At 36.5% G+C, this 17,915-nt stretch overlaps 1 protein-coding gene across 1 annotated transcript in view; it reads left to right on the forward strand.

Annotated features, from left to right (window-relative positions):
- dab1a (DAB adaptor protein 1a) overlaps window positions 1–17,915 on the forward strand; it is a 582,896-nt gene that overhangs the window by 463,411 nt on the left and 101,570 nt on the right. The window contains 1 exon segment of the mRNA XM_048208606.1: window positions 16,237–16,376. Within this exon segment, the coding sequence (XP_048064563.1) occupies window positions 16,237–16,376 (140 nt within the window).

Here is a 17,915-nt window from a genome sequence, read left to right on the forward strand (position 1 = left end):
ATGAAGATGGAATTGTTACACTCTCTGTTCCTTTCTGTGCGTAAAACATGCACAGCAGCATTTTCCATCTGATAAATTGGCCTTTTTCTCCGATATGGCAGACAATTGAATGAAGGGGCTGGTTGTGTCGAGGCACATCTAATCTTCCTGCTATATGTGCTGCATCTCCCTCAGGCCTTGTTGGCTGTTATTAAAATGTGCTTTTCCATCAAGGCAGGACCCAAACGTACTTACAGTCTCAGTTCGTTCCAGTCTCACTCAAATAGCCCTTGCAAAGCAGCAGACTATTTCCCCTCACTGCACACCGGCAATCATCTTGTCTCCAAATGTGCATTTGAAGCCAGGATATAGGGGAAGAAGTGGGAAGGAATATGCTAGATTTATTGCTTTATTGTGACGGCATTATTGCCACTCGGCACTCGCTGTGTTTACCTGATGTTATTGTTTTGCTGTGATAAAGTAGCTTTTTATTTTCCCGTGGTTCAGTGTTTCATATAGTAAATGATGAGTACTGGGGGAGAGAGGCGTACCTGTGGGAGGGTGTTTAGTGCTGAGTTATAGGCCCTGTAACTCAACTATGGAGCCATTTTGTTTAGAGAAATTGATACATGGTCTTGGCTGCAGAGTGTCCAGTTTTTCTAAAATAACAGACGAGAGCTGCTACCAGTTAAAGCATTCGGTTCAAGCAGGAAGTTTAATGTCAGTTTGCTAATCGAATTTCATATAAACAGTTGAAGAACGCAAATCAAGAGTTTAAATAACTATACTCATATTATCTGTAGGAGGAACAGCAGGGTCAGGGAGACTGAAAGACTGAGGTATAAGGGACGACGTCTTATTGAATGACTGCTTCAATTGAAAGTGACAGCAGGGAGGGCGGATTTGGAGGGAACAGAAGACCAGGGTATTGTGGGAGCACAAGGGTCATGACTGCCACAGGCGATGCCTCAGGGTTGCCACGGTCATTGACAGATCACATGTTACTTACATGTCTTAGTCAGCTCCATGAACAGACATAGAGAAACACGTAGGCCTAGGTGTATATAAATGTGTGTTGCTTTAGAATTAATAATAACTAGTTGCCAGTTACAGTGTGTATGTACAGTAACACCCACTTTTCATGATCTAATCAGTATTTGAGGATAAAATCAAGTCCCACCCTACATTTGTTTTGTTAATTATCCTATTTCATTCAGAAATGCATCAAATTAAGAAGTAGAATATTTTTTAATGGTAGTTCACATTGAATGCAGAAATAAATTCCTTTCTTCCAGACAACGGCTTAGTTCCAACCAAACCTCGAGACAAAATGACTGTAGTGCCATTTTGCCATTTCAGTTTAAAGTGAGCAGTGCAAAACAACTGAGCTGTTCACACAAGCATTGATGATAATGATAATTCGGTGCTATATATTTTTATCTAAAACCAAACTTGTTTTAAGCCTATTCCACTCCGTGATCATTGCTTCTCTCTCCCTTTAAAGACATAAAGTGCTACAAGAGCTGCAGATGATGCGGTTATTTTAACAATCAGTAGCAGAAACACGGTGACCAGCAAAAAAAAAGATTTTCTTTTGCTAAAATACTTCAGAAAATCAGAAGTGCAGCAAATATAGTTATTTTTATCTGTCATACATACAGTATATGACTCTGATCGTTCAAACCAGGTCTGTGACGATGTTTTTTTTTTTGTTTTTTTTTAATCTACTTTTAGTATTAGGCCTATAAATCAGCATGTTAAGAGCACTGCATAATAAACAATGTTATAATTGGGGAAAGTATTTGTAGAGGGTGAGGAAAGACAATTAAAACATTGAAATTACTTAACATTGTTTTCTGCTCATAATGAGAGCATTTTGATTATGTACAGTGTTTGTTTGTTTTTAGTAAATACTTATTTTAAGCAAAATATAAAAATGGTCCAGACTTCAAGAGGTAAACCTTGAACCCCCGTAAAGTATCTTTTTTTTTTTTTTTTTTATATACAGTATGGCCTTCTGCCATATATAGGTATCTAAATGTAAAAATAATAATAGCCTGACAAAGCATTTGACCTTACCTTTTGATATTCATATCCAATTAGGCTCAACTGATAAATTGTTATTATTATTATTATTATTATTATAGTAAAGGGTTAGTTCACCCAAAAATGAAAATTATGTCATTAATGACTCACCCTCATGTTGTTCCAAACCCGTAAGACCTCCGTTCATCTCACAGTTTAAGATATTTTAGATTTAGTCCGAGAGCTTTCTGTCCCTCCATTGAAAATATATGTACGGTAGACTGTCCATGTCCAGAAAGGTAATAAAAACATCATCAAAGTAGTCCATGTGACAGCAATGGGTTACTTAGAAGTTTTTGAAGCATCTAAAATACATTTTGGTCCAAAAATAACAAAAACTACGACTTTATTCAGCATTGTATTCTCTTCCGGGTCTGTTGTCAATCCGGGTTCACGACTCCGCAGTAACGCTGCTGATGTAAGACGCTGCTGACGTGTTATCTGATGCGCCCGAGCTTCGTTTACAGTCTGAGGGAGACGCACGCTGTATTCAAGCTATTCTACATTGTTTGTATTTTGGTATTGCTATATTTTTTAAAATGGTGCGTAAGTGTGCATTTCGCAGATGTCCTAATCGCCAAAAACAACCACGGCGACGTAAAAGTGCATTACCAACGCTGACAGATGAAAAGATTCAATGGAATCAGTTCAATGGAATCAATTCAATGGAATCAATTCAATGGAATCAATTCAATGGAATCAATTCAATGAAATCAATTCAATGGAATCAATTCAGTGGAAAGGATTCCGGAAGAGAATACAATGCTGAATAAAGTCATAGTTTTTGTTATTTTTGGACCAAAATGTATTTTCGATGCTTCAAAAACTTCTAACTAACCCACTGATGTCACATGGACTACTTTGATGATGTTTTTATTACCTTTCTGGACATGGACAGTATACCGTACATATATTTTCAACAGAAAAGACTGTTGACAGAAAGCTCTCGGACTAAATCTAAAATATCTTAAACTATGTTCCGAAGATGAACGGAGGTCTTACAGGTTTGGAACGACATGAGGGTGAATCATTAATGACATAATTTTCATTTTTGGGTGAACTAACCCTTTAATATTATTATTATTATTTTATTTATTTATTTTTTAATTCTCAGAGGCCACTGCTTTGGCTCTCAGGACCCAATATCCTCATCTTTGGTGACTTTTTTGACTTTACGATTTTTTTTATGAAGTACTACTGCTCCCCAGATGGAAATATATATATATTACTTCTCCAAAAAAGTATTGTCTGGACATCCGCTGGGAAGGACATATAAAGACCAGCCCTCTTGAAGCTTTAATTGAATAGCTTTTTTTATCTTCATGAATAGTTTTCTAAGTCCTCACGATGGTTAATTGACTTGTAGTGGTGTGTTTGAGGCGTGCACTAACCCCCTCTGGCACGTCTACGCCAAAAAACAGCACTTGCAAGTTGAGCTGCGCCGACCCGACACAATCTCGCCTCATTTTCACGTTCACGCGAGAGTGACAAAATGGTTTACGGTAATTCAAAAACAATGTATATATTATGACTTTATAAGACAATTACCCACCTCCTTCGAGATTTCTTGTACTGTATTTGCAAAACTACTGCGCTGGTGAGCGTTGTAGTCGTTGCAGGCTTTAGGGGGAGCTTCGCAAATCTTACTGAGTTCCGCTTTAAGTTAAACCAACAGTTTTAAAGTGTGGCAATATCTGAAATCCTTGTCATTGTGGGGACATTATTTGGTCCCCATGAGGAAAACCGCTTGCAAATCATAGAAAAAGTGATGTTTTTGAAAATGTAAAAATGCAGAAAGTTTTCTGTGATGGGTAGGTTTAGGGTTAGGGGATAGAATATACAGTTTGTACAGTATAACAATCATCATATCTATGGAAAGTCCACACAACGTGTGTATGTGTTTGTGCGTGTAGTGCAGAGCAGGGATAAGGCTGTGATGTACTCACAGCAAAGTGCTTTTTTTGTTCTTCACTTAAAAAAGCTGTTAGCGAACATCTCAACACCACCTACACTGCTGAGAGCAGCTGCTGAAAATATGTGCTGCACACTTTCCTCTTAATAACAAAACAAACATACAACAAAAATCACAGTGGTGAGAAAACAGTAGTTAAGAAAGCATCTGATCATAGCGATGTGGATATGTCTGCAATTTATCACTCCAGTCAAATCATATCACATTTATTTATATAGCCCTTTATAAACTAGATTGCTTTAAAGTGAGCAGCTTTGCAGTATTAAACATGAAAAACAGTGTCAGTGTCTCTTTTAGTTAGAATCACAACTTTTGGCAGATGTTTTTACTCATATCTGACCTCAGCGGACTGGGCTGTGTTGCTAAGTTGATCATAGAGACCATTGGTGCCAATGGTTATACGATCTACTTTGGCTTGCGATGCCATAGAGAAACACAGCCATGAACAGAAGAAATGAACTGGAGAAGATTTCCACATCAAAAAAGGCAGAGCCTCAAATCCACACCTACCTATTACGTAATCATCACGGACCAATAGTAGTTCAAAGGCGTTTACCAACCGGAGCAAACTTTTTCAGAAAGTGCATTTTGGCAAGCTGTTTCGAACTCCAGAAACAAACTCCAAATGAACTGATTTAGCCTGATTTTATTCAAAGTGACGTCACACCAGTTCATTCTTTTGCTTGAAGTATATCGGGACCATTATGGTGACAGCAGGGTTGTAATTACTGAAGGATGAATGTCTAACTCTCTCTCTCGCTGCTCAGATGAATTTTGCCTGAGACGGAGAAGCCGTTTGATGAGGCATATGAACGTGAACTTGATTACAAACAGGGAAGTTACATTAAATACTCAGTGGGAATTTGCCTCCCCTTCCTCTGCTGAACACTGAACTGTGAATGTGTATGAGGGATGGGGGCTTTGAAATGACGGATATAAAGCTTAGTTTCCAGCACAGCTTGCACATCGTTGTTTAATTTCTTCGGGCTCACAGCAACATCTCATTCAACTCTCAGCTTCAGGTTTAATGTGCTTTATTGGCATGACAAATGATTTGTGTAATTCGTATCGCTAAAACGTTTGCAGTTTAATTGCATAGAAGGAAACATTAAATAATGTATGTACTGTAGATAAAGTGATTTTTTTTTTTCTTGTTGTTTTCTTAAACTTATAATACACTTAAAATCGTTTATAGGTTGATTCCCCTCCCCGCCTCCCACAAAATAACTAAGGAATAAAAAAGATGACATTACAATATGAAGGATCATTAAAACAGTGAAAGATAAAAAAAAGTCTTATATTTCATCTGTTGATGTGTGTATTGAGTCAGCTCAGGTCGAGGCCTGATATTTGCTGTTAGTTGTCTGTTAGAGACGTACAATGAAACCGTGCATCGTCCAGGACTGATGGTAGTTTTCAGTGGATGTGATCTGACAGTCTGGGGTTTTTGGGACCTCTCTGTCTCTCCCGTCTGTTCTTCTGGATTGATTTGTGTGGAATCTCTCCACAGGAGTCAGGAACACTGCAGAGAAACTTATGACTGTATAAATGATGAATGAAGCATAGATCTGACACATAATCACACACGTACGCATGCGCGCACACACACACACACACACATACACCCGCATGCACGCACACTTCCATATTTTATATGGACTTTCCATAGGCATAATGACTTTATACTGTAAAAACTGTATATTCTAAACCCTAACCCTAAACCTATCCATCACAGAAAACTTTCTGCATTTTTACATTTTCAAAAAAACATCATTCTGTATGATTCATAAGTTGTTTTCCTTATGGGGACCAAAAATTGTCAAAATTATCGAGTAGATGTGCACATCCCCAAAAAAACCCCAAACTGGGCTCAGGTGCAGGACAACAAAAAAATACTACTGAAAAAAGAAATGTGAAGTCCGCACACTGAAAATAACTGCTCCAATAAATCATTTATTAAATAATGCAACGTTTCGACCAACAGGTCTTCATTGGGCCTGATGAAGACCTGCTGGTCGAAACGTTGCATTATTTAATGGAGCAGTTATTTTCAGTGTGCGGACCAAAAAATGTCCCCACAAGGACAAGGAATTTGGATATTGCCATCTTATATTGCCATCTTTTCTTATATTGCCATTGATTTTCTTTGAAGTACCTTTGAGTACCATGTAAATACCATGATAAATTAATATGCAACCATTTTATACCAAGAAATTGTGATGATTGCACCATTTTTTGTTCTGGTACATTTTTATTAAAACATTAAGTGTCATTTTTAAACCTCTTAATTTAGTTTTAAAAGACTGTAAAGGTTTAGTTCACCCAAAAATGAATAATCTGTCATTAATTAGACTTTCGTTCATCTTCGGGAGACAAATGAAGATATTTTTGATGAAATCCAAGAGAAATTGTTACTAAAATTTGGACTTAACCGCTCAATTCATATGGATTAGTTTTATGATCTCTTTATTAACTTTTTGAAGCATCATAGTGTCAGTTGCGTACATCAATGGAGGGATCTTCATTTCTGTTTCGATGATGAACGAAAGTCTTACGGGTTTGGAATGACATGAGGGTGAGTAATTGATGACAAAATTTTCATTTTTGGGTGAACTGTCCCTTTAATATATATCTGGTGACATTTTTAGAAATCAGGCCCTCACTTACTGTATATAGTGGAAACAAGCACACGCTTAACATCTAAACTAGGTCTGAATACAGTGTGCCCCATGGAGAATTGGCCCATTTTGTCCATTCTACAGAAGGCTGATTAGATGCGCTCACATGCTCACTGATGGATATCTCACACACTTTGATGTTTTCTTACCCATCAATCTAATAAGATTAGCAGAAGCTTCTTTATATCTGCCTTTCTTCTCACTCTTAAGAAGAGAACGAATGAGCAGAAGGTCATTAGAGGAGATCGACAGGTGAAGCTGTAGTCAGTTTTATAATACGGTAAAGTCAGGTTCATGGCGTGCGTGTTAGGAGAACAGTAAATTAACCCTGTATTACTTAAAGTGTCTGCTTTAGTGCTGTTGTCAGCAGTGACCTATATCAACAAAATTTCCAGACACATGTACACGCACGTGTGTGTGTTTGCGCGCACGGCTTCTCGTGTTGTCTCTCGACTGCATCTCACTTGAGGGGATTTAAGATCTATCAGATTTAAATTCGACCGAGGCTTGAAACTCTGCGATTCTTTGAAGTCTAACGAACTCAACATTTTTAAGCAACTTCAAACGACAACACGACTATCGCTTCTGGTCTCAGAAGGAACATTAATTAATTTCCATTTTCGTCTTGAAGGATAAATAAATCACACAAAAAGAGGTTTACAACACCAAACAGATTGAATCCTGTTAGTGCTGTAGCATTTAGCCCAATGATTTGACAGAAGCTAGAAACTCCATTATTTAAAATAAATACAAATAAAACAGTAAAATGTAGCCCTCAGGTTTTTTACAATTAAATTAAATTATTCGTATATTGGATATAAGATATCAATTTCGATTGATTAATCAATTCGGTACATTCTTTTTAGACTGTGTTACCTCTCTCTGCATCTGTTGGCATTGGTCGGCACTTGTTTTCGCCGATTGAACATGTTGAATTGACCCTTGTTGGGTCGTGGAATGTCTGAGAAGTGACGTACTGTAATCTGGTGATTGTCTGTGTAGGTTGCTGTCTGTAGGTGTAGTGTGAATTGGCCTAAAAGCTACTGAACGTCTAGTCGAGAGCAGTAATGGTTTTTATCTTTTTCTTATCATTGTTTTTGTTGTTGTTGTTTTTTAATTAATATGAACCTAAAAGACAGAGACAGTTCTTTTAGGCTGGGTTTACACTATAAGGAGTGATGCTTTGATATCTTGACGAACATCTATTTTTTTGTTTGTTTGTTTGTGTTTTTGCATTCTCTTTTAAGGAAGCTTGTTTCTGCCATGGAATAAAACAATTTAAAAGATCATTGCGACTTTTTATCTGAGAATTATGACTTTTTTCTCAGAATTGCGAGATATAAACTTGTAATTGTGAGAAAAAGTCAGAATTGTGATATATAAACTTGCAATTGCGAGAAATAAAGTCAGAATTGTAAGATATAACCAATTGTGAGAAATAAAGTCAGAATTGTTAGATATAACCAATTGTGAGAAATAAAGTCAGAATTATGAGATATAAACCTGCAATCACTAGAAATAAAGTCAGAATTGCAAGATATAACCAATTGCGAGAAATGAAGTCAGAATTGTGATATATAACCAATTGTGAGAAATAAAGTCAGAATTATGAGATATAAACCTGCAATTAGGGCTGGGCGATATATCGCATGCGATTCTCACGCGCATTTCGTCAGTAAAGCCGGTTCCCTGATTACCGCTAAATCGCCATCACCTGCTTTCAAATGGTGCGCCATTTAACAGACAGAGCCGTAGTTCACTGATAAGCCACGCAAATATCGCGTTCATTATCGAAGGCGATTCATCTGCGATATGAACGTGGCTTATCAGTGAACTACGGCTCTGTCTGTTAAATGGCGCACCATTTGAAAGCAGGTGATGGCGATTTAGCGGTAATCAGGGAACCGGCTTTACTGACGAAATGCGCGTGAGAATCGCATACGATATATCGCCCAGCCCTACCTGCAATTGCGAGAAATAGTCAGAATTGCAAGATATAACCAATTGTGAGAAATAAAGTCAGAATTGCAAGATATAACCAATTGTTAGAAATAAAGTCTGAATTATGAGATATAAACCTGCAATCGCTAGAAATAAAGTCAGAATTGTAAGATATAACCAATTGTGAGAAATAAAGTCAGAATTGTGAGATATAAACCTGCAATCACGAGAAATAAAGTCAGAATTGCAAGATATAACCAATTGCGAGAAATTAAGTCAGAATTGTGAGATATAAACCTGCAATCGCTAGAAATAAAGTCAGAATTGCAAGATATAACCAATTGCAAGAAATGAAGTCAGAATTGTGATGTATAAACTTGCAATTGCTAGAAATAAAGTCAGAATTGCAAGATATAACCAATTGCGAGAAATGAAGTCAGAATTGTAATATATAACCAATTGTGAGAAATAAAGTCAGAATTGCAAGATATAACCAATTGCGAGAAATGAAGTCAGAATTGTGATATATAAACTTGCAATTGCGAGAAATAAAGTCAGAATTGCAAGATATAACCAATTGTGAAAAATAAAGTCAGAATTGTAAGATATAACCAATTGTGAGAAATAAAGTCAGAATTATGAGATATAAACCTGCAATCGCTAGAAATAAAGTCAGAATTGCAAGATATAACCAATTGTGAGAAATGAAGTCAGAATTGTGATATATAAACTTGCAATTGCGAGAAATAAAGTCAGAATTGCAAGATATAACCAATTGCAAGAAATGAAGTCAGAATTGTGATATATAAACTTCCAATTGCAAGAAATAAAGTCAGAATTGCAAGATATAACCAATTGTGAGAAATAAAGTCAGAATTGTGATATATAAACTTCCAATTGCAAGAAATAAAGTCAGAATTGCAAGATATAACCAATTGTGAGAAATAAAGTCAGAATTGCAAGATATAACCAATTGTGAGAAATAAAGTCAGAATTGTGAGATATAACCAATTGTGAGAAATAGTCAGAATTGTGAGATATAAACTTGCAATCGCTAGAAATAAAGTCAGAATTGCAAGATATAACCAATTGTGAGAAATAAAGTCAGAATTGTGAGATATAAACTTGCAATCGCTAGAACAAGTCAGAATTGCAAGATATAACCAATTGTGAGAAATGAAGTCAGAATTGTGATATATAAACTTGCAATTGCGAGAAATAAAGTCAGAATTGCAAGATATAACCAATTGCAAGAAATGAAGTCAGAATTGTGATATATAAACTTCCAATTGCAAGAAATAAAGTCAGAATTGCAAGATATAACCAATTGTGAGAAATAAAGTCAGAATTGTGATATATAAACTTCCAATTGCAAGAAATAAAGTCAGAATTGCAAGATATAACCAATTGTGAGAAATAAAGTCAGAATTGCAAGATATAACCAATTGTGAGAAATAAAGTCAGAATTGTGAGATATAACCAATTGTGAGAAATAGTCAGAATTGTGAGATATAAACTTGCAATCGCTAGAAATAAAGTCAGAATTGCAAGATATAACCAATTGTGAGAAATAAAGTCAGAATTGTGAGATATAAACTTGCAATCGCTAGAAAAAGTCAGAATTGCAAGATATAACCAATTGTGAGAAATGAAGTCAGAATTGTGATATATAACCAACTGCAAGAAGTAAAGTCAGAATTGTGAGATATAAACTTGCAATTGTGAGAAATAAAGTCAGAATTGCAAGATATAACCAATTGTGAGAAATGAAGTTAGAATTGTGAGATATAAACTTGCAATCGCTAGAAATAAAGTCAGAATTGCAAGATATAACCAATTGTGAGAAATGAAGTCAGAATTGTGATATATAACCAACTGCAAGAAGTAAAGTCAGAATTGTGAGATATAAACTTGCAATTGCGAGAAATAAAGTCAGAATTGCGAGAACTTGCAATTTAATCTCACAATTCTGACATTTTTCTTGCACTTGCAAGTTCATATATGTCCTAATTCTTTTTTCTTTAAATTCTGACTTTTTTCTCACATATGCAAGTTTATATCTCGCAGTTCTTCTTTTCTCAGAATTGTGAGATATAAAGTCGCAATTGCGAGTTATGAAGTCCAGTTATGAGGAAAAAAGATTGCCTTCATTTCTCAGAATTGCAAGCTTATATCTCATAATTCTGACTTTTTTACTCGCAATTGCGACTTTTTATCATGCAATTCTGAGGAAAAAAAGATGTAAACTTGCAATTGTGAGAAGAAAAGTCAATTGTGAGATAAAAATGGGAAATTCCTTTTTTTATTTTTTATTCAGTGGTGGAAGCTTCCGTACTCTTTAGACTTAACTGATCATGTTTATACTCAATATTAATGATACCATGGAAAGACTGCTATAGTTACAATCTTTATTTTTTTTTATTTTATTGTATTATCGACTTGGTACTCTAGAACCAGTACTGTTTGTATAGTTTTATACTGATCTATGTTGGATGCAGAGGAAAAGAAATAGGAAAGAAAATAGAGAGATAAAAGTTAAAAGTCTTGAGAAACAAAGAGCTTGGAGAAAATTAAAGGTAGATGCAGAGAGAGAGAGAGAGAGAGAGAGAGAGGATTTTAAAGTCTGCAGTAGCAGCCTTAATTCAATAAAGCTGTGTTGTAAGAAAATGAAATGTCTTGTAGGGAGTCATTAGGCGATGTGTGGTTGCTGGCATTGACACAATGCCACAGGGAGATGCCAACCCAGTAGCAATAAAACAAGTGTGTGTCTGCGAGAGAAAGTGCGTATAAGTGGGCAAGGTAAGCAGCCCTCATGTTCTTTCTATCTCTTTCTATGATTTCAGATATGTTTTACAGTGCAGTAGTTCAAGGTTATAGAAAAACAGAATATATTTGCTTTTTATTATTTATTAGCTTATGTATTAAATCATGTAGTCCTTAAGAGTTTTTCAAATTATTCTCTTAAAACATAAATAATATCAAATTTTGATACTTCAATTTAAATCATATATATTTTGGTTGCAAGGTGCCTACAAATAAAGTCTGCTTTTTGTTTTTGTCTATACTATAGTATATATCGGTCTTTTGATTGGTAATTAACCTAATTGTGCCTGTAGTTTATTTGCCAGTTTCTGATTTGCAAGTTAATTAGTTTATTTCCTATGGATCATTAGTTCATTTCCACAGTCTTTTACTTTTACTGTTTAGTGCCGGGAAAATAGTGACAACTTTTAATCAGTGTTTAGCTGGTGTATATATTTTTAAATTTGTATGAGAGAAATTCTCTCATACAAGAGAATATTTATAAATATATTGAATATATTGTACTTTTTTTTAAAAAACTAAATAAATATATATAGATATAGATATACATGAAATCGGTCTCACATCTTCATTTACCCAATAATGTTATCAATGTTCTATTATAATTTAGTAGTTATAGCAGTTTCCTGAATTGTATCTCTCAATCTTTGACTTTGTGGTGGCTCTGGTTTTTGGGATTCCAAGTCGTGGGGATTGCAGTTGCAACTGCATATAACAGTTCAAGCTCCTGTGCCCTCCTTCAATTAGACCTAATGTCAACAACTCCCTGTAGCTTGCTGCCAGAGTTCCCTTATTTTGAAGAGCCATGGGAGTGGGTGAGATCCAGACTTCTCTCCAAGAAACAGCGAGCTGTCCTCAGCCTGAATGAGGACTTTGGAGCCCTGCAGGGTAGAGAGCTGGAGCTCATTTCAAGACATCTCTACTTGGACAGTATAGTTGGCAGCCTTCTGACACAGATATACCCTCCCACACACTCATACGGTCAGTTCTTTACCGCCAAAGTTCAGTCCCTGAGGTTGGCAGTAATAATAAGCAGCATTGCAGGTGCAGCGGTCTGAACTGGGGGAAATAAATGAGTGTTTATCCTTCCCATCCTTGCCGCTGAGGGACAGCTGAAAGTTATCAGCTTTCCACCGACTGTCAGAGTTCGAGTCAGAGCATGGGTTAAAGCACTAGTTCAATTAAAAATAAAAATTCTGTCTTCATTTACTCCCCTTGTGTTGTTCCAATCCCATACGGAACACAAGATTGTTTCAACTGTTCTTGTCTATATAATTAAAGTCAGTGAAGTTTTATTCCTTCCATCGTGTGTGCGATGACCTTCGAAGAGTTGTTAATTTATCAGCTGTCATGAATTGCATGCTCCTCGTCATCAGCTGCCTAATGTATGTTTTATGCATGTGAAGGACATAGGCTACTATTCATTATGGCTCATCTCTTACTTTAGCATAATGCCACATTGTGTCAGTGTTATTGATATATGTTGCACTAGAAGCCCAGAGCAATTTTCCTCAGCACTCCTATTGATTAATGATTGTGCAGTTGCTTGGTGACTCGAAGGACAGCCCATAATATACCACAGATTGGCAGTGAATTCCATTGGAGGGGTGCGGAGCATCTCATACATATTTGGTTGTCTATACACACAGTTTAGTAGCCAAAGACATACTTGAGGCATCATTTGGGGGTTGAACTTCAGTGCTCAAACCTTTCTTTATGATGAGGTACGCACCCATTGGCAGGGTTTAAAGTTCTACACGTGGGCTTTTTAAAGGGTTAGTTCACCTAGTAAAATTCTGTCATTTATTACTCACCCTCATGCCGTTCCACACCCGTCAGACCTCCTTTAAACTTCGGAACACAAATTAAGATATTTCACTTGAAATCCGATGGCTCTGTGAGGCCTTCATAGGGAGCAATGACATTTCCTTTCTCAAGATCCATTAATGTACTAAAAACATATTTAAATCAGTTCATGTGAGTACAGTGGTTCAATATTAATATTATAAAGCGACGAGAATATTTTTGGTGCACCAAAAAAAACAAAATAACGACTTATTTAGTGATGGCCGATTTCAAAACACTGCTTCAGGAAGCATCGGAGCATAATGAATCAGTGTATCGAATCATGATTCGGATCGCGTGTCAAACTGCCAACGGCTGAAATCACGTGACTTTGGCGCTCCGAACAGCAGATTCGACATGCTTCGACAGTCGTTATTTATTATTTTATAAAAATATTCTCGTCACTTTATAATATTAATATTGAACCACTGTACTCACATGAACTGATTTAAATATGTTTTTAGTACATTAATGGATCTTGAGAGCGGAAGTGTCATTGCTCCCTATGCATGCCTCACGGAGCCATCGGATTTCAACTGAAATATCTTAATTTGTGTTCCGAAGATTAACGAAGGTACTAACCCTTTAAGTTTCTCAAAGAACTTGTTTTGCCCTTTCTGAAGGGCTTCTGAATAAGTTTTCATATCATTATCTGGCCTTCAAAATCTAAATCTAATTATAAAATTATTTTTCAATTATTTTTGTACTCCAGTTCATTTTTGAAATATAATCATTTACACAGTTACTGTCATAATTTGTTTTCATGACAAATTTATTTTAACATAATTAAACATTCTAGACATTACTAACAGGTAAATATAATGAATACATAAGCTAATATTGTGCATTTATTTAGTGAAATGGTAGTTCATTTCTCTAGTGAGCTAACATGCTGTGGACACTAAATGACTTGCCTGAGGTAAATGTAATGCTACGTGAGATATTATTCTCAAGCTGTTTTATTGATGTCTTTCCGCAGTTGAAACACCGGTTAAGAGATTACATGTAAACATATCTATACATAGAAAGTCTGTTCTTCTTCTGTGTTTTTTCCTGTTGTGGCGGTTAGCAAACAGCGTTGCATTACCGCAGTGTGGATCACCTGTGATTGACTGTATTTGTTGTCTGGCTGTATACACGAATCATCGGTACCGTGATGGTTCGAGAAGAATACATGTACCGTTACATCCCTAATGAATAATATTTCTGACAAATAAAACATTTGTGTCAAATAATGCCTTGTAAATTGTGTTGTTAAATTTATATCACTGCGTGTCTCTTCACATGTTTGTCTTAAGTAAATTACCTCAAGTTTTGGCCAGAATTGCCTAACCCTTACACTCACCCCTCTAAACTGTCATCACATCACAACACCAATTTATTTAGTTTTACTCTCACTGCTCCAAGCGGGATTTGACTCTGCATCAATCGGCATTGGAGGCGGGTGCGCTAACAAGGACGCTTAAATACTACTGCCTCTAGCATTGGTTTCTATTGTGCCTCTTGAGGCCATGAGAGTGAGGTTTAGCTGCACAGGTTTAATTAGATGGACTCCGTTACATCTCACCCCCCTAAACCTCACTCAAATCAGTATCAACAAGCATTGATCAGCATCACCCGACATTGGAGCTGGGCATGCTAACAAGGACACGTCAGTCGGTCAGTTTTGGAGAATATAGTGTACATTGATCTGTTTGATGCAGACACCTTAATTGAGGTCCTTTAAATTATAATACGCTTGTAGTTTCAAAGTAACTTCCCTAAAACATGGGTATCCCCTGTTTGCCTAATAGTTTAATTATTGACCCAACTGTTGAGCTGCAACAATGGAGAACATGGAGGGGTATGTAGAAACAAGGTCAACACAAGATACTGCTGATACCACAACAATACAAGAGCTAAGAATGACAGAATAAGTGAGTGAGAGAAATGTCAAGTTAACGGGAGACAGACATACAAAAGGACGGATATGGGGGTCAGCGGGTTGACTGAATGATGGTGTTGCTGTGAGTAAGGCCTGCCAGTCTTTCCTTATCATTTTTTTTTTATTATTATTAAACATGTTGCCCTTTCACCCTTCCTCTTATATATGCTATTATTAGGTAAGTTTATGTGTGCCCTGGTAAGTGTCTATTTGCCTTTGTCTTCTGATCAAACTGTTGGCTCAGACATAATTGGGTGTGTTTGTCTTTGCTTCACTGAGCGTGAGCCAGTTAATTGGTCTATATCCTTGGAGGCTCATCGATTGGCCAGTCCAGTTATCCAGTTATAGGCTTTGTGATGAAGGTGTGGGAGGAACCATTTGATCTTTCTAAGCCGTGATTGGCCGATAGATGTCCACTTTGATGTGAAAAAAAAAAATAAAAATCAGCTTTCATGCCTCCTATCGCCTCACACCAGACCTGGAAACAGCGCTGTAACTTAGAAACCAACCTTTCCCCATCAGGCCTCGGGCCTGACATACCTGCAATTAAAGCCACACACATGCAGCAGACTTGACCTTCATTCTGAGCTGGAAATACGGTGGCAAATGCAGCGCATCTGGGGGTTAGGGAGTTTTTTTTTCAGAGCTCTGGTTTGATTTTAAACCCCCTGGCTTTGAACAACCCTAAAGACTCATGTAGAGAAACTCCAGCTGAAACTCAACAACTAGACCGAGATTAAAGATCTAACTGCTCAAACAGAACGCAGTATTAGAAATATGAGGATGTGGGCTGTGTTAAATACAGGTTATTAGAATATCGCTTGGTATTTTTGTCAGCTGCAAGGTCCAGATTGTGCGGATCGTCGGAAAAGTAATGGCATTTTGAGATGATAGTGAATGGAGGGAGGAGGAGATGTGCTGCAGATATGCAAAATTCATCAAATGACTGTATGCTTCATCTGTCTCCCACTCTTTTTTTCTTTCTCCAGGGCAGGACCGCAGTGAAGCAGCTCTGATAAAGCGTTTTAAGGGGGATGGGGTTCGCTACAAGGCCAAACTCATCGGGATAGATGAGGTCACTGCCGCAAGAGGAGACAAACTCTGTCAGGACTCAATGATGAAACTCAAGGTGCGTGTGTTGGTCGCTTTCTACACATTATTTATTTATTTTTGTTGCCGTTGGTGTTTTTGTGTATTGGTCAATGACATGATTTTATTTTACTAATTTATTCAAAAATACATTAAAAATTGTATTCATACATACAAGGACTTGAATACACCTCGTCTGATCTCTTTATTTATTTAAAATAGAATATTTAACCAAAACTTAGTTTCACTGCCTATTAATACTTGAAAAACTTTTGTCTGCCAAATCAAAGTCATGTGGCATGACCAATATAAAACGGGTAATTATTTCATTGAGTGGTCCCGTGCAGAGCTTCATAACTCTGTGTCAATAAGTCTCTTAAAGGAATAGTAATTCTCAATTACTCACCCTCATGCCGTTCCAGTGAATTTGATTTAGGCTTTTACTCGCATATAAACATGCATTGTCGCACACATCAGTTGTGGTAAACGGAAGCTCAAGCATATTCGCTTGATGTGCGAGAACCAATGAGGTTCATTCTCGTGTTACGCAGCACATTTGATCTTCTGAAAGAGGTTTGTTCTCACGTTTGAAGCAGGTTCAGTTGAGCTTTTATGTTTGCCGATCGAAGTTTATATGTGAATAAAAGCCTAATTCTCATTACAGAAGCCGATCGTGTCTCTTCAGAAAATTTGGACTAAACCACTCAATTCATATGGATTAGTTTTACGATCTCTTTATGAACTTTTTAAAGCGTCAAAGTGTCAGTCACGTAGCTGTCAATGGAGGAAGGAACAGAAAGCTCTCACAATTCATCAAAAAGATCTTCATTTGCATTTCGAAGATAAATGAAGGTCTTACAGGTTTGGAATGACATGAGGGTGAATAATTAATGAAAGAATCTGGTCATTTTTGGTAAACTAACCCTTTAACATATCTGATAATTTGAGCTTTTTTTTTATGACAAGGTAAGGTTAGTTCAGGTTATAAAATGTCATGTGAAAAAATGTTGAATAAGATGTCACAAAACATCCCTTTTGTGACATCCAGGGATGTCTTTACTTGGAAAGAAAGTATTCATATAACAATATTGCTATCTCTTCTTCCAGTGAGACCTGAAACCAGACTGTCCTCCAAAAAAAAAATGACCCTACAGGTGCTGGTCATATAATTAGAATATCGTGAAAAAGTTAATTTTTTTATTGTAAATTATTTAAAAAAAATTAAACTTTCATTTATACTAGATTCCCTACATGTACTGTAAAGTAAAACATTTCAAAAGTTTTTTTTTTTTTTTTTTTTTTTTTAATTTGTTGATTAGAGTGTACAGCTCATGAAAGTCCAAAATCCAGTATCTCAAAATATTAGAATATTTACATTTGAGTTTCATTAAATGACCATCCCTACAGTATAAATTCCGGGTATCTCTTGTTCTTTGGAACCACACTAATGGGGAAGACTGCTGACTTCACTGGAAGACAATCTGACAGGAGACAATCACTGACACCCTCCACAAAGAGAGTAAGTCACAGATGGTCATTACTGAATGTGGTGGCTGTTTACAGAGTGAAAGCATATTAA

The sequence above is a fragment of the Megalobrama amblycephala genome, linkage group LG11 (genome assembly GCF_018812025.1).
Source record: "Megalobrama amblycephala isolate DHTTF-2021 linkage group LG11, ASM1881202v1, whole genome shotgun sequence".
NCBI lineage: Eukaryota > Metazoa > Chordata > Actinopteri > Cypriniformes > Xenocyprididae > Megalobrama > Megalobrama amblycephala.